Here is a 23,555-nt window from a genome sequence, read left to right as displayed (position 1 = left end):
GTAAATGTGTACTTATTTTGTTCTAGATAATATTGAACACATGAATCTAAACTGGATCAATATTTATTTCAGTCCACAGACAGTTGGAGTCATTGTTAGATTAGAAAAGGAAAACTTCCAGATTCTCTCTATGCACAACAAGGTACAGTGATGAATCCACTGATCTAATATATGATTGGTTTGACCGATTACCGTACTCTCTGCCATGTGTTTCTGGATGTGTTTTGCTGCAACTATGTTCTGTTTACAGATACTCAATTTGAAGCCAGCAGCAGTGACAAGGAAGAGAGACACAAAATATGCTGTAGCTTTAGATTCTGAGAACAACAGCATTCAAGTCAAGGATGTTATCAAAGTCATAGATGGACCTCACTCGGTAAATACCTTCATATTTGAAATTTTTATACCCTGAATTGGTCACTGGGGTTATATCCTTGATTATACCAATAATGGACATTTTGCTTCTATGAATCTTTAGCATTTTTAATTATTTTTGGGTTTTTTGTCCTGCCAATAGGGTCGCCAAGGTGAGATCAAACATCTGTACAGGAGTTATTGTTTCCTGATGTCCAGGACTATGACAGAAAATGGTGGTTACTTTGTGTGTAGGACCAGGCATGTGGTGTTAGCAGGTGGATCATCGGTAAGAAAATTGCACTCTTTTTCTACCAAGATTTGCTGACAAGGACATGTTTTTGTATATTTGATTAGCAAAATGCGAACAATTAGATGAAGAAAATGTATCTTAAAAAAATTTGCTTTTGTAGGGAAACAGAGCCCAGCTGGGAGTGACAGGGTTTGCTCCCATGTCTCCCAGATTATCCAGCCCTGCTCACCCAGGGGGTGGGGGAGTTGGTGGAGCCCCTGGAGGAGGGGGTGCTACTCCAGGGAGGGGTAGAGGAGCGGGAGGAGGACTCAGTAAGAGAGACAGGGACCTTATTGGAACAACAGTCAGAATCATCCAAGGACCCTTCAAAGGTTTTATATTACATTACCCTACAGATTGCTTTGATTGTCCAATAACACCTAACACAAGTTTTTCATTTATGGGTTAGATAAAGAAATAAAGTTGATCATAGAAATAAATGCATTAAATGACCTAACAAGTCTTCTCTTTTAAGGTTACATTGGAATTGTTAAGGATGCCACAGATTCCACGGCTCGTGTTGAGCTTCACTCTAGCTGTAAGACTATATCCGTGGACAGAGCCCGTCTAAGCAACCTGGTGTATGTGCACTTATCTCCTGTTCTAATAACAAGTGTTTTTTACTTACTTTATACATGTAATACCCTGCTCCAATGGAGGGAGGGGGGTATACTGTTTTATTGTTTTTACTGGCTTTTCTTTGTTGTCTGATTTCAGTGGTGGGAGGAGTGTTGGATCAGCTGCCACACCTGGCGGTCGCACTCCGATGCACGGCTCCCAGACTCCTATGTATGGATCTCGCACACCGATGTATGGTTCACAGACGCCACTTCATGATGGAAGCCGAACTCCAAACTATGGCAGTATGACACCACTCCATGAGCCTGGCAGCAGGACCCCAGGACAGAGTGCTTGGGACCCCACCAATCCCAACACACCTACCAGGTAACACACATTTCCGTTCACTAAGGACAGCTATTGCAGCTCTAGGTACTGTAAATGATGCCTGTAGATTCTGTGTATTGTAAATATACAGGTGTAATTATTTATTTTAACATTGTTCTTAGTTTTGAAAAAACTCAAACATTAAGAAAACTTATATGTATCTTAATACAATCTAAAGAGGAATAAGAGGTCCTTTGACCAAGTTAAAAAGTAATTCATAAGCATATACATGTTTTTGATCATAGGAACAATGATTTTGACTACCACTTTGATGATAACCCTTCCCCTGGAGATTATGGAGGAGCCACCCCCAATCCAGGCACACCGGGCTACACAGCCGACACCCCTAGTCCAATGGGACCATTCACACCACAGACTCCAGGCACCAGTTACTCTCCATATGCACAGCCTTCTCCTTCACCAGGAAGTTATTCAGGTAACCTACATTTATACATCAGCGATTTACAGGAGTCCAGTTGGTGTCAAGGTTGTTGAATTAAAATGACAACAATTTTTAAAAAAGATGCCTTTATTCAATTAATTTCAACTTGTTATTCTGCAGTGTTATTAAACATACATGTACATGTAGCACTTTTTTTATGAGGATTATTAATTTTTTGAAAGCCTCCTTGTATGTTTTTTTTTTTTTTTTTTTTTTTTTTTTTTTTTTTTATTTTCAAATTTTTATAGTATATAGACAGACAGACAGAACACCCCTTTCTCACAGACTCTCACACACAGCAAGTTGGTACAGTAAATTTGTATACACCTATAAATATTTAAAGATACATACAGTACAAATTATCTAAAGAAAAAGAAGAAGATTAATATCTACATCATCATTGATGTGTTGATTAAATATTTATACTGGAAAGAGACAACTCCATGGTGACCATCTCTTAGTAAAGTCTACAGTAGTAAATAGTTTCCTTTCAGTATTGTAATAGGTTTGTAAATAGGACATTAACATTTCAAAACATATCTTTATATCTTTTCTCGACCTTTGAAAAATGAATTTTTTTACTAATATAATAATCAAATTAACTACATGATCCATATCTGGATCACCTAATAGTACACTCTGGATATCAAATGTTATTCTCTTGCCAGATCTATTAAAAATATAGTCTGACAATTTTGTCCAGAGATTAAAGATTAGTGGGCATTGGTAGAATAAGTGCTTAAAAGTTTCAGGTTCCAACATACATATTGCACATAAGTTATTGTTTTTTATCTTAGAAAGATACAAAAATTTATTTATACCTAAAATTCTATGAATTATTCTGTAATTAAACCATACCAGTTCTGTATCTTTTGTGATTAACTTAGAGTTGCAATATATGAGGTTCCAATTAAAGTCTGGTTCGAGATTTAAGTCAATTTCCCACTTAGATTCACATATTGGCCTATGCTGTAGTTTTGAGATAAAAAAGTCATATAATGTTCTTGAGCCTTTTTTATCTTTACACAGAATTATTATAGATTCTAACTGGTACGGTTTTACTACTAATTCATGTGAAAATTGCCTGATACTGGGCCAGGAGCTTAATATAGCCTTTTTTAAACCTTTATATTTAGTAAATGGTAGCTTAACTAGGTAATCATTGGTTATTTGTTCATAACTAATAAAGTTCCCCTGCTTATCCAGCAGATCATATAAAATATAAAAACCCTTTTCATATAAAGACTTATAAAAAATATAGTTATTTTGCACACTGATCTTCTCATTAAACCAAAGTGGTTCTAATAATATATCATGTTCACATTTTGGCTCTATAGAATCCAGAAAATCAGCAAAGTAAGAAAGAGTTTCTTTCCAAAATAGATTTGTTGTTGAATTAGCTTTTTGTTTAGAGTACTTTGATCCAAATTGTATGAGATGAGCAGTATTACAATTAATTACTTCATTGAAAAACATGGACCATTCCGAATTAGAGTGAAGAAGCCTTCTTATCCAAGTAAGTTTAAGAGATTTTATGTATGTATCAATATGAACCATTCTACATCCCCCTTTATCATAGTCCAACTGTAAAGTTTTCCTAGAAACTTTATCAATTTTATTACCCCAGATATATTTATAGAAAACTTGCTCTAATTTTTTAATCCACTGAGAGTTTGGTTTAGGTAACACTGTAAATAAATGGGTAAACTTGGATAAGAATAAGCTTTTCACAACTGTAATTCTGCCAATAGGAGAGATGTTTCTCTTTGACCATTGTGTTATTTCTTTTTGTACCAGATTAAATTTCTCATTAAAGTTCAGATGTTCCATGTTTTCCAGATTAGCTGTATAAGTTACACCTAAAACTGTAAAAGGTTCATATGTCCACTGAAGCCCAGTATCTTGACAAAGGAAAACTTGACTGTTAATCATGGATCCTATCCAGATTGCTTTAGTTTTGTTAATATTAGGCTTAAGCCCTGAAAATTTTGAAAACTGGAAGAGTAGGTCGAGAGCAGACTTGAGAGATTTTTCTGATCCATCTAAAAACAAAACTGTGTCATCAGCATACTGTTGTAAACAAATTTTTTCTTTTCCTATTTTAATACCTTTAATATTTATATTTTGTCGTATCATGTGTCCCATGATTTCGACACACAGGTTAAAAAGATATGGAGAGACAGGGTCACCCTGTCGACAACCCCTTCCAATTTCAAAAAATTCTGAGAAGATCCCATTCTGGATAACGCATAATTTTGCCTTATTATATAATACTGATATCCATTTGATGAGTTCATGACCAAAGTTAAAAAATCTTAGCGTATCATACATAAATCTCCAAGATATGGAGTCAAAAGCTTTTTCGAAGTCAATAAGTAAAATCATTCCTGGAATTTGTTCTTCTTTAGTGATGTGAAGAGCATCATATATAAGCCTAGTATTTTCTCCAATAAACCTATCTTTGAGGAAGCCCTTCTGATTATCATGAATTAAAAAGTTTAAGACTGTTTTTATTCTGTTTGCAATGCATGCTGATGCTATCTTATATGTAACATTAAGTAAAGATATAGGACGCCAGTTACTCAGGTATTCTCTTGGCTTAGTTCCTTTTGGTAGTATTGATATTATACCTTGTTTTTGAGTTATAGATAATTCCCCTTTACTAAATCCAAAATTTAATGATCTAATCAAAAAGTGGCCAATATCCTTCCAAAAAAATTTAAAAAATTCTGCAGAGAAGCCATCAGTACCAGGGCTTTTATCATTTTTCATTCCCTTCAAAGCAGCAAGGGCTTGTTCTCTAGTGATAATACCCTCTAATTTACATGACATATCATTATCTAATAAGTTAACCTTTGTCTTATCAACTATTGTACTAATATCAACATCATGTAATTTGTTATCACAACTGGAGTACAGATTTTTGTAAAAATTTTCAATTTCCGACAGTATGTCAGATTGATCTGTAATAGTATCACCATTGCTCTGCACAAGTTTGTTTACTGTTTTATTTACATAATTTCGTTTTTCTAAACTTAAGAAATATTTTGTAGGTTTTTCTCCATGCTCAATCCATTTGAGTTTTGTTCTTACAAATAATCCTTTGATATAATCTTTTCGAAAATCTTCCAGTTTGGTTTGAGCAATGGATAATTTTTCTAAAATTTCTTCGGAATGATCAAAGTTTCTTAATTCTTCCAACCGTTTAATTTCTTCTTCAAGGAGTTTAGTATTCTCATTTCGAATTCTTTTTTTATTAGAACAATAACTTATTGTGATTCCTCTTATGCATAGCAATAGTTGTTCAAAAAAGGATTGGTCATTAATAGTGAATAATAGTTGTTCGTCCTGAATAGAGGTGACCATTGAAGGATTGAAGGGAGGGGCAATATATTGCGCTTTTATTTTTGATAATGTGTCTTTAATTAAGTCAACATAAGTTTTGTCATGAAGAAGTGAGTTATTAAATTTCCAAAAACCCTTTCCCTTTTCGAATTTAGAAAGAGATATGTCAAGTTCAATCATTGAGTGGTCTGATCTATATCCAGGACTAATATCAGCTTTGTCAACTAAAGACATCAGCTCACTAGAAATTAAAAAATAATCTAGTCTAGCTTTTTTAACTGGTTTTGCCTTAAACCATGTAAACCTCTTTCGTTGTTGGTATTTTAACCTCCATGGATCAACCAGACCATGTACTTCTTTCATATTCAAAACTACATCACGTGCTTTTTTGTTGTTAGTATTGACATAATTGTAATAATCTAAAGTTGTATCTTGGACAAGATTAAAATCACCTGCCATTATAACAAAGTCACCATCAAAATTATCTACTAACTCAGATAAAGATACAAAAAAATCTGGGCTGTCTGTATTGGGCCCATAAATATTTGCCAGTAAAAAAGTATATTTGTCAACAATTTCGACCTCAATAGCCAACAGGTTACAATCATTATCCTTGAGTACATTTAAGACTTTATATTCAAAGTTATTGTTAAAAAGTATGGCTGTGCCTCTGGCATTTGAAGCACTTGGGGAGATATAAACATCATGCCCCCAGAACGATCTAATTTGTACATAATCATCAGCAGTAAAATGTGTATCTTGAAGAAAATAAATAGAGCAATTTTTTTGTTTAATATAGTTTAAAACGTCTCTTCTTTTTTCAATCCCTGCAAGTCCCCTGCAGTTCAATGACATAATCTTAACACTCATTATAGGTTAAGACATAGTGGATAAAAAAATAATATTGTACACACAGATATATAAATAGTTGTAAGAGTAGTGTACATGTTATTCAGGGGACGAGTTGGGTTTAAAACATTCAAATACTCCACGACTAAGGAAAAATCTATACCAACCTGCGACGCACACACACCATTCACTCCGAGACAAACATATAGAAGCAAGAAAACACAAACAGAAAGAGAAACGATTACAGTTAATTCCATTATAGAAATCGCACAGTGTTTTATTTTTTTGCGTTGGCCAGTTCAGAAACTACTGAGTCGCCACCGGAAGTTGACACTGGTATCATAATACCACTTGGAGAAACCAACTCGGAACGGGTTATTTATTTCCGGGATTGTTTTTCGCGCAGTTTCTCGGTAACATCGTTGTATGTTATTGTGATATTGGTTTGATGTTGATTTCCCTGTATATTTATTTATCCATAGCTCGTTAAAAGTTGGTTGCTTCAAAAGGGAAATTCATTGTCTTGACTTACAATAAGGCCACCAACGGGCGGTATCTACTTCAAAATTGTGTTAATGGAAAATCATCTATGATAAAGTGTTGTTTATTCACAGCTCCAAGTCCAGGTTTTGGGGGTGCTTCACCCAGCCCCCTTGGATATCAGCCCTCTCCCTCAAACACCACCCCCTCACCCCTTGGTTACAGTCCAATGACTCCTGGTGGGGCACCGTTCACCCCAGGGACAGGGATGGACCAAAGTATGGCTGATTGGCACACCACAGAAATCGAGGTCAAAATCAAAGAAACACACGATGACCACAAGCTGATTCACCAGACAGGCATAATACGCAGTGTTACAGTGAGTATAACCAATAAACGTGACTGTATATTGTATCCGGCCATAGTGAACTTTTCATACATGTATCTTCCACTTTAATTTTAAAGCAAATGCTATGGTTTTGCTGTTAGATGCTTTAAAAGAGTTATTTTTACATTCACTTGGTTCAATGATAAATTTAGAGAAATTAACATAGTCCATGTAATTTACCGGTAATCTTGAGCTTTGAAAGGTGTATTTAATACAACTCAAATTGTTGTAGGGAGGGATGTGTTCATTATTCATACCAGAAGAGGACAAGGTGGTGAACATAGCATGTGAACATCTAGAGCCTGTGTCCCCGGAGAAGGGAGATAGAGTAAGTACTGAAGGCATGTTGTGTATATACATGTGAAAGTATACCGTCTATTGAGAATAGGCAAATAATAAGACTAAATGGAATCCAATTGATTGTGTTTTCTTTGTCCTTTTTAGGCTAAAGTAATATTGGGAGAGGAGAGAGAACTGATGGGTACCCTGCTGAGTATAGATGGAACAGAAGGCGTGATCAAGACCGACGCCGGTCACATCAGGATGTTACCTATCAATTACCTGTGTAAGGCCGGACATTGATCAGTCAGTCACGAGTTTGTTTTAACACCTAGCCACTGGAAATCATGAAGCAATAGAAAATTCTACCATGAGAGGAACTCGTTCAGATGTGCTTTTATCAACATACAGATGACTTGCTTGTGTTAATAGTATATGTACCAACTTTTTTCTGTCTCATTCCAAAAGATAGTAACACAGGAAATAAGCTTTTCACTGATTTTAATCGGGTGTTGATGTATTTTTTTTTTCAGAATCATTATTTCATGTGATTCATTTGTATAATTTTTCGATCATGAACATTTTTAAGGATGTCATATCAACAGTTGTCAAATGTGGAATTATCTTGTATTGAAACAAGAGTGCTTTTGAGTGCACTTCAGTTTTTCTTGATATAGCTAATAAAGCTTGAATCACTCAATTTAATGTTTTTTTTATGTACATACAATATGGAAATAATTTACATGTGGGATTCAATTTTGCTTCTTTTGCCTATACATATGATGTAAAAATTGAGTACTAGAACACACAATTCTTTTTCAGAGTGGCAAATCTTCCCCTATCCATTGAGATCTAGAATGTTTTGATAAACAGCAATGGGGTCCCAAAATAGCTTTTTGGAAAAAAATAATTACAAATGGTGATGTCATAGGACTATTTTGCCATGAATTCAGCCATTCCTAAAATATACATGGTTACTGGTATACATGTAAATAAAATGTGGAGTAAGGGATGACCAAGGGGGTGCTTTTATAAACTTTCCTGTCTTGAGACTTAAAAATATATACAGTCATGTATATTGTTGATGATGATAGAGATTTAAAATCATTTCCAAAGATATTTGACAAATGATTCTTGGGTCATTTGCCCAATATAATGCTAGACACCACATAGATGCATTATAACATACTAATAGTAGGTATGAACATGTATAGTGGTGGGGATATTAATCATTTAAAAATATATTCAATCAATTACTCTACAAAATAATGAGGGTGGGGATGACTAGGTTGCTGTTTCAAAATCAGTTCTGATTGGCTGAAGTTGGTCACAAGAACATAATCATGTACCAGCAATTCTTTTACTCTATTACCACAATACCCATCCTCAAAGAATTTTTTGCATTAGATTCTTGTCAATATAGAGTATTGGGAAATCATACAATAGGCCCACAGGCCTAAACAGTCACCAGAATTCCATAGCCTTACCTTAGTATACACTCCCTGGAGCCAGATATAAAACCTTTCCCAGGGCATTTAAAATAAAAAAAAATGGCTTACTCCTCCATTTTCACTATTTGCATTCAGTCTTCATTACATGTCAATACATTTAAAGAACAGAATGTAGCCCACATGAGGACAGAACTCTTGCTATCATGATATCCCAACTCTTCTCTTAATAAAATATGTATTCATCTTGCATTCAAATTCAGAAACAAAACAAGGTTTTTTAAATCATTAATTATATGAACTCTATAGCTACTCTCTACCTCATGAAGTCAGAACTCATCTATTGCCATCATGAAATTAACAAATTGACTCAAAAAAGATATTTTCCTTAATTATGACAACGGAAATTAAAACAAATTTAATCACACGGGAGGTTTCTCACACTCTAAGTAATCAACTACATGTAATTTTAAAAAGTTGTTAAAACTCATCAAGAATTGCATTTGTAAACAGAGTTGTTTTTTTTTAAATTGATGTGTGTCATGCGAATGCCATCTAAACAGTGGCATTGACACATTGAGGAAAGAATTGGAATTTGAAGTTCTTTGATGTCTGTAGTTAGAAATATTCATTTATAGAGAGTGTATCTTAATAAATAAATAAATACATACTAGTTCTTGAAGGCATCAGTTTAAGAAGATGTCACTTGCTTATGCTACATGTATATGCCACTCTGCAGTACATGTACAGTATTTACATTCCCCTGCACTTGTATGATTACGAAGCAGAAGGAAAACTCAGTATTTATATGTTGGGCCAATGAATAATATACTTTTCTCCTTTTTTACTGGATTTATTTACTTCTGAACATCACAATATTTTAAAAATTGATCTTTTCATATAAAATACATGGAAAACGTGTAGAAATTTGATATTTGGTAAATCATAGGTTTGAATATCACAATTGAGCATTGAATGCTTATTTTTGGATGTCGTCAGTCCTATAACACACCAAGCGGTGCAGACAAATTGAATACTGCTCGTTGGCGTGGTATCATCTGTCTGCACTGCTTGGTGTTATAGGACCGACGACGTCCAAAAATAAGCATTCAATGGCTATATTTATATTCATACTGATGTGCATCTGTTTGTATGAAATATTTGTGTATTGTCGCTTCAAAGCCATTATATACACTCTTAGTCAGGGATATAAAACATACATGGAACAGCCATATTAACATGTTATTGAGTTTGCTTCTGCGACTAAAAATATAGTACTAGAAACTTTATCAAAAAAATCTTTTTATTGACCAACAGATATGATTTAACGATTACTTTTCATTAGTACATATCAAATTACAGTTATTACTTATGTATGTTTGAATGTTTCAGTAAATCTTCCAATAATAGATATACTCAAAACACGTGCGACCTCTATATTTGTGCTCATGCCGCATGAATTACCCAAGTGTATTCATGGGAAATTGAACGTTGCAGATTCCAATGCAAATATAACCGGAAATATATACTGATTGCAAATATTGTCTCGTTAAGTACCTTCATTAATGCAAGTAAAAAAAAAAAAACAAAATTTTGCTGGTGTATAGGCTTTATTCCACCCTAAAAGCACTGAGTACAAAAGGTCATTTTTGCATAATTTAAAGTGGTCAAATATCAGTGACCTTGAGTTTATACTGTAAATCCTTTTTGTGACAACTTGGACTTTGAAAAAATAAAACAGATGTAGCTTACAAAAATTGTTGACAATAATTCCGAAAGGAAAAGATTTATAAAGGTTCATAAACTTACAAAAGCTATGCAAATGGCAAAACATATTACACAAACACGCAGTGGATTTGCAGGACAATTAACAAAACTAGTCACGTTAGACATATCTTGTGATAATCCAACTCATAGTCAAGACAGAGTAACAAAAAATAACAGAAGCAACAAATTATGTAAATGATAACAAAGCACATTTTCTTATGTTCAGTTTGAACAGACATTTCTTCAACAGAATTATTCACATTTTGTTAGTTCCCATCTCCGTACATAATTAATTTACATTTAAAAGAGATATAGAAACAAAAAACTTCAGATGAACAAATACTTTTCTACATTCTTTCCAAGCAATTTCCAAACAAAACACATCTGTTGTAGTTTTAAGTAGGTTTTGCTCAGGTGTATATGCAGCAAAACGAATGAAACACAATTGGTGGCCCAATGAATAACACTTGATACCTATCCAAGCACCTTTTGGGGTTAGCCTGAGTGTAGATCGTGTATGGCAGCATGGTTTATAATATCAGTACATGATATTTGTGAAATGAACTAAGTGATCTTAATAATACTTGGTGAAATAATGGAATTGGCAAGAATTTCCATATCTGATGATTCTCTTCTGCATGTACGAAATTATACATCAATAATTAAACCCCTTGGAAGTTCTGGAAAATGAGAAGTGGCCATGATTTTTCAAAAATAAATTATTACATTAGAAACAAAATACATGTAAATATTTTTTTTTACACACAAGTCTTGTGGTCCTAAAATAATATTTAAAGAAAACGTAAAACAGATACAGTATATTAAAGCACTAATACAGCGTTTGCTTTCCCATTCATCTCATTCTTCCACTGTTTCACATCATTTTCTTGAACACAACTAGGTGAAAAGTTTAAGGCAGTTTGTGCTGGTTGAACACATACAGTATATAAAACACAGACACTGAAGGCTGAAACAAATTTGCTACAGTGTACACTTGTGGAATTCTTCATACATTTACATGTACTTTTAACAACCTTCCTAGTCTTCATCACTTGTGGCATCAAACATCTGAAAACAGAAATTTAATCCATCATATTATTTACATTTTACTACAAATGACTCTCTTTACACTGCACCCTGATTTTAGGTACAGACCCTGAAACGTTTTACTACACCAAAAAAGCGTGTGACTTTCGTGCGAGAAACGTTTCGTGTAAACCGTTTAGCGTTTCGTGTAAACCATTTAGCGTTTCGTGTGAATCGTGAAGCGTTTCGTGTAAACCGTTTAGCGTTTCGGGCAAAGCGTGCAGCGTTTCGGACAAAGCGTGTAAATCGTTTCGGGCAAAGCGTGCGAGAAACGTGTGAAACGTTCATCAGATTTCATTCGGAACTCTCTGACAATTTAATTGTTTCAAAATAGCGCTCGTGTTAAACATTACTTTAAACTGATTGGCAAAACTCCTTTGAGATATTCTCGTGAAAAAAATCTATAAGAAAAGATATACTTATGATAAATCTTTTTACATAATTGAATTAATTTTTAACAAACAAAAGAAAAGTACGCGTATTGAAAGAAGACTAGTTACTGAGACTATTCGGCTGTGTACAACCAGTACAAATAACCTCGGACATCGGGTAAGACCTGCACCTGGCTGAACCTGTCAATCAAACTCTGTGTATTCGTTTTCATTGGATGGTCACGGGTCTCTTTTTGTGAATAGCCAATAGAAATTTAATGACTTCAGGGTAGTCGGAATCAGTATTTGATGATGCACACAATTTCAATGATAGATTATTTAACATTAATTTGAACAAAATGAAATGTAAACATAGAAAGAAAATATTCTGTTCATTTCTATGAAATGCGGGAAGTAAATTCTTCTGAATCCCGAATAAAAAAATTTCTACAAGTTATTATTTTAATTATTTAAACACTGATAACGGAAAACAACAAGTAATTAACACACTGAAATTTTCCTAAAATGTACACATGCAATTAATTATTATGGCAATCTATATGCATGGTACTTAATTCAAATATATTATGATAGATATAATGTACGCCGTTATGCGGGGCGCCTGTTATGTATACGAATATTGAGCCAAAAATCTAAATCATTTTTTATTCTTTCCGAAATCCAAAATAGTAATGACAACTTTCTTTATTGTTTAATCCATTGATTTTTCTCTGTGATGTTATGTACGTAACATTTATTTACGCGAATGATTCGACATAAAAAAAATTAATCGGTTGTTTTATAGCATTTTGCTAACTTATGTGACCAATTTTATTTTACATAACTTTCAAAATTATCAATGTAAATAATTACAGGTTTATTTACAGTTAGTATTCTTATATCGTATTCTCTGAAACCAATAAAAATATTAATGTGAGAAGAAAAAACAAATCCCGCCGAATACTGAAAAACCGATTTCAGTTTGTAATCATACGGATTTTATTTTTGGTATTGAATATTGTGTTACAGTAACTTTTTTCTCTGGAATTTTTATTATTTACGGGACTAATAAGAATCATGGATATTTCTTTTGAGCAATAAATATATTTATAGAAGTAACATTTTTGGCTAATTCTGTGAATAAATAATTTTTTGCTTTAAATATAAGTACAAAATTAATTTATTTAATCAATTCAATACTTATGTACATATATGTTTCTAATATCAGTATTTCTATTATTTCGTGTTTTCTTAAAATTAATTCTTACTAACAGAGTCAAGGTAAAAATCCGAGAGGACCCGAATCGATCAGGATAAAAGCGTGTCCAAAGCGTGTGAAAAGCGAGCAAATCGTTTCGTGCGAGAATCGTTTCGTGTAAACCGTTCAGCGTTTCGTGTAAATCGTTTAGCGTTTCGGGCAAAGCGTGCAGCGTTTCGTGTAAACCGTTCAGCGTTTCGTGTGAACCGTTTAGCGAGCGTGTAGCGAGCGTGCAGCGAGCGTGTGGTGTAGTAGTACGTTTCAGGTTCTGTACTTTGAAGTAGTGAAAGTGATTTGTCATTCTTATAAATATTAAACAGGGCAAACTGTAATCTACAGGTGTCATGATATCTTTCTAATGGGATAGGAATTTTAAACTACAGCTATTACAGGTTATCCCAATTACAGTATGATGTATGCAATAAATCCATAAACACCAACAAAGAATTATTTCAATTTGTTTTGGTTATTTTACAGAGTACCTGTGAACTCATATCGTCCACTAAGGTAACTGATTAACGACTGACAACCCTTGTTATAACAAGCTATACATTGAAACAAAATATTTCTAAACATGAGTGTGTATAAAAGTTTGCTAACAATTTCTTATAAATTTGCACTGAAAAGTATTTCATAGCTTCTTACATCCATGAGGTTCTTGGGCTCGATGCTGACTTTTGTGGTTTCCTCTCCCCCTTCCACCAAGTTGTTGCTGCTGTTGAATGTAGGAGTGACAGATCTCTCATCCTCAAAACTGCTCTCAAAGCTAGAGTTCGGAGTATCTGGTTTTCTATGTGACAAAGAATAATGAACACGTATATGTATTGAAGCAGACTAAATTATTTAAGGTTTTAAAGAAATCTACACATGTACAGGACATTTTTCTAAAAGACTTAATACAATGAAGAAAGTCAATCAATTATTTAAAGTAATATTTTTTCAATTTAGAGTGACTCTAAGTGTGCTTTCAGAACATCACTTGGTTACAGGTAGTTATTCCATCAGTCAAAGTACCTTTTGTTTAGGCTAGAATTTCTATTACCTTGAGTACAGACCTGTTTACCCTCCTTACTTGATTAGTTAATCGTGAATTATTTATTCTCTATTAAAACCCATATCAGGGAGATAGACAATGGCCTTACATGTACTTTCTTCTTTATTTTTGTAAAAAATCTCAGTACATTTTGTTTCATTTTAATATTTTTTAAAGTTTGTGTAACTCCCGCAACATAAATTATTGATTCGTTGATCACAAATGTTATAGGAATGTGGTGTATACAAGTGAAATAGTACCTTAACTTGAGGTGCACCGGGGAAGAACTCATAGGGGGACTGATGTAGTGCAAGGGTCGTTGTCTGGACACTGGAGATGTAAAGGCTCGTCTTGGAGGTGGCTTACTGTAGCCAAGATTATATTACATTAGTTACAATATCTATTGACTTTACATGTATGTATATATAAAAAAAAGATTATATTACATTAATTACAATATCTATTGACTTTACATGTATGTATATATATAAAGAGATTATATTACATTAATTACAATATCTATCGACTTTACATGTATATATATATATAAAAAGATTATATCACATTAATTACAATATCTATTGCCTTTACACATGTATGTATATAAAAATTTAACAGTTGCAGAAAAAACCCCACAAAAAGTAAAAACTAATTTTTATTCTTGATGCCTCCCTGATTTTCACTTGAGCACTTACCAGGGAACAATAAATTCACTGAAGCTATCTCCAGAAGAGCTGTCCAGTGGTGATCCCAAGGAGTTGTTGTGTATACTTATGTCATCATCAAAACATTCATCTATCAAAAAATAATCAATCTTACAATATAATGCAAAGTGTTTCCTAACCTCAGTTCCATTTAAAATTGAAATCAATGCTTTCTCAATAATTCTACTAAAATAATCATTTATTCAAAACAACAGTTTAACATTTGTACTTTTTGCAAATAATAATCTTAACACATCATATGCACATCAAAGTTTACGGTAAGCATTCAGATGATGATAATAAAAATTGAGGTCTTTGTAAATTAGAGACAGGCTGTAGAACAACATATGCAATCTTTCCAATATATGGCATTACTGATCACAATGATAAAATACACATGATCACGTTTATCAGTTTCCAATGCATTTAAGGTGTGCAGCACTTACCATCAGAAATACTGTGATCCAGTCCACTGGAGCTGTGATTGCTGAAGCTACTACTGAGTTTGCTGCTGGAGCCCACACTCAGTCTCGAGCCTCTCCAATAGCTGGGGGTGAACACACTGGTCAAAAGGAACAGGAAGGCTAAGATACTGTGGAGCATGGCTGATACAGCACTGACCTACAAAGGCATGACATACAATTACATATGAATCTCACAAACTATCTTTAAAAAATAATTTTCAAATTTGAAATTCTACTGACAAATTTAATAGGACTACAACACAATCAAATTAACATAATTTATACATTAAACTACATTAAGGCCAAAAAAAAATATGTGTTTCCTATTTTATCAAATTTTAAAATAGGGTAGGTAGGTCGGCTTTTTTTTTCTCTCTTTTTTTTTTGTTTGAGCTTTTAAGTTTTCCCCTTTCCTAGGATATGATTTTTCTATACATTAAGAAAATGTATTTTACAGGTGGAGCAATTGTGGATAGTGACAACTGTTACAGAATTAAAGCTTTCTTAAATCTAAGATTAATTTGGAATGTGTATGAAGACTTTATTTTCATGTATACTAGAAAACTGACCAGTATGTATACCCGCAAATCCTTGCAGGGCCCTAATAAAAAATATGAATATGACAGCCACTATAGATTAACAGAGTATAATACTCATTACCACAAACATATTATAAAGTAGTTATTAGTTCTATTTTCCATATCAACTGACATAACATTAAACATTAATATTGTAACTGTAGGTGTTGAATTCAGAAACAGAGGAAAATTTGGTTGATCAGACGAGAGCCTTAAATCTTTTCAATAATTTTTTTTGTTTTTAATGAATACATAATTAATGGTTTAAGACTAATTTTAAAATTTTCATTTGCAACTGAACTGCAGCATTTTAAAATCATATTTTTAATGTGAATGATTGTTAGGCCTATTCAAAGACTTACAATGTCTGCAGTCTCCACACCCAAAAATAAAAAAAAAACTTTGCCTCTGCTTTTTTCATGTACATCTTTATATTAATTTATAACACATCAATGCCCTAAGAAACTATTTATTGCATTGATAATTTGGCTAAAATAACCAAGGATAACTTTCATCCATGCTTCAATCTGCACTTAGGATTCTTTAAATCGCTTTGATAAGTGGCGTTTTCTATTGAATTGTTACAAGCGTTTTTTAACTCTGATTTGTAAAGACTATTGTTTAAACCAATTACTGTTGGTAATATGGATTTGGAATAAAAAGTTTTAGGGTCGGCGCATAAAAAATAGGGATGGTCGGGAAACCTGAAACGCACATATTTGTTTTTTTGTTTTTTTGGCCTAAAAAGAACAGCTGCATTGTTCTTTTTCTGCGCGTTGTCTTTAATTTATCTGCTGAATTGCATTTTTCCTAGCATTGTCTTTAGATAAATTATCACTTACTGCTCGTTTGTACATGTATTCTCGCCGTCTCCTCTTCCATACCTACAATTAATCACAATACAAAAATTTAAACTTGGGCACTGATTTGTCAAATCTAATATCTACAAGTTAAAAATTTTGCATCATCAAATGTGTTACATGTGGCAATGCACAAGACAGAATGAAAACAAACTACCGTATTTTCCCGACGATAAGTCGGTATATTTTTTCTCTGAAGCAGAGCACTCGACTTATCATCTTGATCGACTTGTCTAAGGCTTGAGGTCAGAAAATTGTGAAATATAGTATTAAAAATCTTGGTTTTAATCTTCTTGAGCTGGCTGTGTTATTGAAAATTACGTTGTTGAATTCAATGTTCATCTTTAATTATTATCATTTTCACTCATCTGTTAACACTAGAATACATATTAATAACAGTTATTAAACAATGGTGCATTGTCTTTAATCAATTAAAACTTTTACCGTTTTGTTTTTATAAACACATTATCACATGATTCCATATATCACTATAGTGGGAAGATAATATTGCGCAGTAAAATTGAAACCAAACTTGAATGGAAAAAAATATTGCAGTAGGTCCGGGGAATGTTTTAAAGTTTAATTATTTTATTAGGCAAGAGTTGATAGTGGAAAGTATAAATAAGAAATATTTTATGGTTAAAATCAATCTTAAAATACGTAATCGGCAATTATCAAATCTATTGTTTATACGGTATGTCGTATATCGTCATTTTCAAGTCGTACAAACGATCGATCTATTTCAAACAGTGTTTATGTAAAACTATAGCGTGTAACTGCATTACTGGATACTAAGTAAACAAGTTTCATCAAATCTTAGTAATTGCTAAGCTTTCTGCACTTGAGTACCCCCTTTGAAGTCCGACACAAGACAGGTGCATGCCTCTAACACCGGAAATTGTTAAACAAACATTGACCACGCGCCGAGTCAACAGGTGGCTGGTTACGTAATGGCCAATACACTGGCGATGGTCAGAGTGGGTGATTATTTTAATACATTGGAATAAAATATTTCTGTCAAAGTAAGTTTAGTTTTGCACATCACACGATATCAGGAATTGTTTACAATGCCAGCGACTTTGTAGATGTTGCCGGTATTTGAAAATATGATGCATAAGTATAAAGTATAATTGTTTAAATGTTTATCATTAATAATAATTGGTAGCAATATCAGGGACATCGTGGCATCATACACTGATAATGTTACTGCAGTTTTAAACGCCATTTTGAAGTGATAAGATCGACGTGTCGTCTGAATCGATGTATCGTAGGATTTTGTTAAAATTTTGGCTAAAAATGAGCAATTCGACTAGTCTTCTGCATCGACAATTCGTCGGGAAAATACGATAATATAAGGAATTCCACACTTTTCGATTTTTACAGTACATATCAATCTTGAATAAATTGGTAGAGACCCTCTCAGTGAATAGCACTTACTTTTCTAACATATGGAAATGCTAACACTTGGTCCACTGTAGGCCGACTTCCTGGGTCAGGGTCTAACATTTGTTGTATCACATACTTCAAGTCAAACGACTTGTCTAAAACATAATCAAACAAGTAAGGTCATAAGACTTCAATAAATAATACATTTAAAATGATATACATTTAACATGTGTATTGATATTCCTGAAAGATTTTAATTAACACTTAAAGCACTCATTACATGTAATCAAACATGAAATATTATTGTGAATTACCTCTCAAAAATTCTTCTGGTAACTTGCCAGAGCGTAGCATATGCCACCCATCTCCTCCCCTTGGAAGGTCAAGGTCACTTGCTAACTCCAATATAGTCATACCAAGACTGCAAAAAAAAAAAAATTAAATTCATTAACTCATATCCATTGCAAACTTCAGATAAAGTCAATTTTTGTCATCAAATTAATTTTTCATCACAAATCACGCATCAGAGTTAATTTTTCATCACAAATCACCCATCAGAGTATACACTACGGAGGATACAGCATTGAGTTGAGCGAAGACACTTTTTAATCCGTGTGTATTACAATTGCGATTTGCAAGAAAGATTCTGATTGGTGCATTGATCAATTGATGTTCAATAAAATGCAATTTATGTAATATTCATTGTCAGCATCTGTTGTGAATTCCTAGGAATATGCTACAACAAAATAATGCGTGTACTAAATCAGCCAATTAAAACACTTCTCTTTTTAAACTGCAACCTGTAATATGACCTGTTTAAATGTTACAAAAAATAGTGTCATCACTCAACGCATAGCTATATCAGGAAAAGTGTACATTCTCATGCTAGTTCTGCGATTATACTAATCTTGTAATATCTGTGTATTGTAATTACCTAAATATATCAGCAGGTTTACCAAACTTGCCATCCATTAATTCCGGGGACAGGTATTTGGGATCTCCCTCTTGTGCATCAGATACATCGTTGCTCTGAAATATAACCAGTTTTATAACATCCATAGAAAATGATATACAATCAGATCTAACAGCTTTTAAATATAAAGAACATCAGAAAATCTATATTTTTTTTTTATACCTTTGTAAGGTCCAACACTAATCCGAAGTCTCCAAGCTTGCATATGTCATCAAAGGAAATAAATATGTTATCTGGTTTGATGTCCATATGGACAAGGTTGTGGTCATGCAAATGTTTCAATGCCTGAAAGAGAATTGTTACTAATTTTAAACCATGTACATGTATTAAGGCTTAGCAGAATAGGTTCTTGAACTTGATAAAACAAGGTTTTTCCTTTAATGGAACAGGGACACAAGTGTAATGTAATATTACTTTAATCAAGTACAGAATATCATTTTCAAGCAGATTCAACATAATGAAGAAAAAGAAACACAAAAATCTTTTCTCACCATAAGCAGATCAACCAAATAATTTGCTATGGTTGCCTCTGACAAGTCATGGTTCTGTTCTGTGTAGTCTGTCAAGCTACAAAATCACAAGAGGAATTGAATCAGAGTTCAACTATTTTTTCACATCCAAATAAAATGTCTGAGGTTATAAGACATAAAACTATTTTTCCTACTAAAATGAATACTGTGGTTTCATCAATATTCGTTGAATACCAATTTTCGTGGATTTCGTTGTTAAGTTGATCCACGAAATTTAATGTTCATTGAAATGTAATTTATATTAACATTTTCTATTGATAGGGTCATTGGCCACGAATTTACGTATCCTTGAAACTGTGATTTTCACTTTATCCACGAAAATTGATACCCTTGAAAATTAATGAAACCACAGTACTATGTAATCAGGTTAAAGGCTAACCTTTGGTAAATTGCCTTACACTGGTTGACAGACACATCATTTCATCACCGACATTTTCATTTTATATTCTTTTATCATAAATAGCATGTGCATATATAAAATACAGTTTATCAAGAGATGAACTTGTGTGTAATGTTACAAAAAATGTCAATAATATAATACTGGTCCCCAATGAGGTTCAATAATTCTCTTTCAGTCATTTAGAATGTACATTTACCCAATGTAGCACACTAACCTCAGCTTACAAAGCTCAGTCTGGATATACAAGAACTGACGTTCTTCCCAGGCTCTGTAGAAGTGAACACAGTTTGGGTGTGGTGGTAAAGTTTCATACTTTGCAACTTCTTCCAACTTTCTTTTCCTATTCAGGGCAAAAAATGACACTAATCTTTAATCTACTCATGTACGTGGCTGACATTTTTACAGTTTTCTTGAAGAAAAAATAAACCTCACTCACCTGTCTGATTCTCCCCTGAAAGGATCTCTTGACTTTTTTATTGCATAGAGTTTTCCATCTTCTTTGCTCTGTACTTTAAAGACCTAAAAGCCAATGATTTATATCATGAGCTTATCAAACAAGTTGAAGTAGTATTGTGTTCTAAACACAAAATTATATCATTACTATGTTGTATTACTGTCTTAAAGTAATGTGGTTTAAAATTTTAAAACTATATCCAATGCAGAATTAATACATTCAAATGACAAAAGACATGTAACTCAAATTAACACGGCTGTCATCTGTGTCTATTCTATATCTGCATTTGAAACCTTTCATGATAATAAAATCTGACCACTGAGCTGCAATGTGCAATACAGGGCAAGGAATACAACATTTTACAAAGTAATGTTATTCACTGCAAGCATATTTAACATTCTTCAATTTTATTATTTAGTCTTTATCAAATGTTGATAACTAAATATTAACCTCTCCAAATGACCCAGCACCTAGACGACTGATCACTTTAAAACCTTGTTCAAAGTACAAATGGTTACTTTGACTGTTGTACTGGTTTTCTAAAAAAGCTGCCCACAAGTTAAAGAAGGTTGAATTTGACGATAACATTTATTAAATTCATAAGTAGGTAAAACATCAATAGTGACAAAACACATGAGTTTTTTAATATCATTTTAAAAGTACATTGCATTTTTACTGCCAAAAACATTATTTTTCCCTATTTTGAGAATAAAAGTCCTTGGTTGGCTGCAAAGAATTGGACAGCTATGAAATAATTTGCTTAGTACTGAACTTTACACAAGAGGACTAAATACTTACCTATTTTTAAACTTTGAAATTTTAGTTATAAAATTTTCATTTTACAAAGTCAAGAAGATAATTTTCATTTGTGCTATTTTCAAGGCTATTTTTCTTAATTGGGTGGGTTAAGGTACCATTCCCTTGTATAGCTTAAATGTCATGATGTGTTCTGGACATAAGCTGAACAACTAGACAAGTCACTCCCATAATGATATAACATCCTTAACTTTTGTTCATAAAGATAAAGGATACATCTGCTGCCTTCATCGCTGCGGAATGACACAACCTGAGCCCTCTCAATTGGTCGATGTGGGAAGATACGACTGACTGGTGGCGCACTTTTCACTGGGGGTCTGGGTGGACCACAATTCTTAGGAGTGGAACGGGCCTGTGAAGGAGTAATTACGTTTGAATATATATGTACATACATTGACTTTTTTTTAAATTTGGGTTTGCTTTCCTTAGATTTTGATTCAATTTCCCATCCAATGATGTTGATAACATATGTAAATGAAGGGAAAACTGCTTTTTATCATTTTTTTTTCAAACATTTCTATGCCTGTCGTAAATGTACTATATATTGCCTTAACAGGCATGAAGAGATTTTTCATAGCACATTTACAGAAAACCTTTAAGTTTTACATCAGTACATCATACTGATATCTAATATGATGTCCTAATGTAGATTATGCTTCATCTTAATATACCATAGTAATCAATCAATAGGCAAATCCAACTGTGCTAGTTTCAAATGAATATTGTTCTCTGGTGTGTTTACAAATATCAAACAGTACCAATTCCCCTTAAATCAAAAATTTTATCTGAATCCCTGCTTTATCCAATTGTCAAATCCATAACATACAAGATATGTTTGTTATTTTATATGAATGTAAACATTAATAGTTCTTTTCCTGAGAATCCTTACAGTGTAATTGAAAGGTAAAAATACACGTTTGACAAATCAAGGTTGCATTTGAAACCAGGAAGAAATGACTTTCACATTAAAGGAAAATGCAATGGACCCCTTTATGTAGATTAGGACCAATCGCCCAAATGGAGTATAATACTTCGATCCCGTTTCACTTTGGGATATAAATTTAGAGTGTAAAAAATAATAAAAATTTTTGATATGGTAATTTTTTATATATATCTACATTCTGTATATTAATTGCAATAACTTTTGGTCAGCAAGTTCTCATATTATATAAGCCAACAGTTAATGTCCGTAAGATGATCCCCAAGAAGTTCTGGATATACTGAGGTATCAATCTGAGTAATAAAACGATTACAGAAAAAGTTGTTTACCCAAAGCCTTTTCAATTTTATCTATTCTAATGCAGATTTACCATTTTTTTACCGTTATATTTAGCAAAAAATTACTTATTTTTGAACTTCAAATATATATTACATTTGGGATATTGTATCCCATTTGGGTGATTAATCGCAACCTGTTATAAAAAGTGTGCCACTGCATGAGCAAATTCATAAAACTGGTTTGGTTTGGTGAAAACATTGCTAATTAAACACAATTTCAACTTAGTCAAACCAAGTTTTCCCTACAATTGCAATAGGGCACAAAGCCTACAAAAGATATGTTATAAGGGCCACTGGGTGAATACTCTGGTACCCTCAAGGTAAAAGTGTGCCTGTAGGATACTAGGAGGAGAGAGCACAGGCACCTGAATTTCAGGTGCCTGAGAGAGAGGGAGGGGGTTAAAATGCCCATCAGCAATATGTTCAACCTTGTGTCTACATTTAATGTAGAAATCTTATATGTTGTGCGGTTTCACCGTGCATTATGGAAAATACTGACATCGACATGAACTCGTACCTTTTTGGTTGAAAATGTTTGGACTTCTTGAAAGAACTTGGGGGTTGGTCTTGGACTTGGGTACACATCCATCATTTCGTTTCACATTTCCTCAACCCATTTCATAAATGGAACACATAGGCATGAAAGTACTACCATACACACTTATATAAATAGTTTCAGAGCCTAATCCTTTGTATATTGAACTGTAAACAAAAACAATTCTCAATGGAGCAGTAATTCTTTTCGCGGTCTTTTGCCAAACTTGATGTTACAACA

At 33.2% G+C, this 23,555-nt stretch overlaps 2 protein-coding genes across 2 annotated transcripts in view; one reads left to right on the top strand and one right to left on the bottom strand.

Annotated features, from left to right (window-relative positions):
* The window catches only part of LOC128168099 (transcription elongation factor SPT5-like), a 17,456-nt gene extending 6,665 nt beyond the window's left edge, over positions 1–10,791 (top strand). Inside the window, exons 16-25 of the mRNA XM_052834207.1 lie at positions 73–142; positions 251–376; positions 518–643; positions 768–978; positions 1,122–1,227; positions 1,364–1,591; positions 1,837–2,027; positions 6,842–7,086; positions 7,328–7,423; positions 7,540–10,791. Of these exons, the coding sequence (XP_052690167.1) occupies positions 73–142; positions 251–376; positions 518–643; positions 768–978; positions 1,122–1,227; positions 1,364–1,591; positions 1,837–2,027; positions 6,842–7,086; positions 7,328–7,423; positions 7,540–7,677 (1,537 nt within the window). The 3' untranslated portion in view covers positions 7,678–10,791. The remainder of the gene's footprint in view (positions 1–72; positions 143–250; positions 377–517; positions 644–767; positions 979–1,121; positions 1,228–1,363; positions 1,592–1,836; positions 2,028–6,841; positions 7,087–7,327; positions 7,424–7,539) is intronic.
* Positions 10,414–23,555, bottom strand: LOC128168111 (membrane-associated tyrosine- and threonine-specific cdc2-inhibitory kinase-like). The gene is made up of 16 exons (XM_052834219.1): positions 23,298–23,555; positions 21,719–21,854; positions 21,137–21,234; positions 20,669–20,751; positions 20,447–20,572; positions 19,794–19,869; positions 19,465–19,587; positions 19,264–19,358; positions 18,644–18,750; positions 18,381–18,484; positions 16,926–16,967; positions 15,488–15,662; positions 15,033–15,132; positions 14,598–14,702; positions 13,950–14,094; positions 10,414–11,657 (listed from the first exon to the last, which is right to left on the bottom strand). The coding sequence occupies exons 1-16, from the start codon at positions 23,370–23,372 to the stop codon at positions 11,628–11,630; spliced, it is 1,620 nt and encodes a 539-aa protein (XP_052690179.1). The 5' UTR covers positions 23,373–23,555; the 3' UTR covers positions 10,414–11,627.

The sequence above is a fragment of the Crassostrea angulata genome, chromosome 1, assembly GCF_025612915.1.
Source record: "Crassostrea angulata isolate pt1a10 chromosome 1, ASM2561291v2, whole genome shotgun sequence".
Taxonomy (NCBI): domain Eukaryota; kingdom Metazoa; phylum Mollusca; class Bivalvia; order Ostreida; family Ostreidae; genus Magallana; species Magallana angulata.
This window is presented reverse-complemented; position numbering and strand designations above follow the sequence as displayed.

Bases quoted from the DNA above. Each gene is read 5' to 3' on its own strand.
- LOC128168111 (XM_052834219.1), bottom strand. From the start codon at position 23,372: ATGATGGATGTGTACCCAAGTCCAAGACCAACCCCCAAGTTCTTTCAA. The intron at 21,235-21,718 runs GTATCCTTTATC...ACTTGTGGGCAG, and splicing joins CAGCGATGAAGGCAGCAGAT to CTTTTTTAGAAAACCAGTAC. The intron at 14,095-14,597 runs GTACTATTTCAC...TTTGTCACATAG, and splicing joins CCGGTGCACCTCAAGTTAAG to AAAACCAGATACTCCGAACT.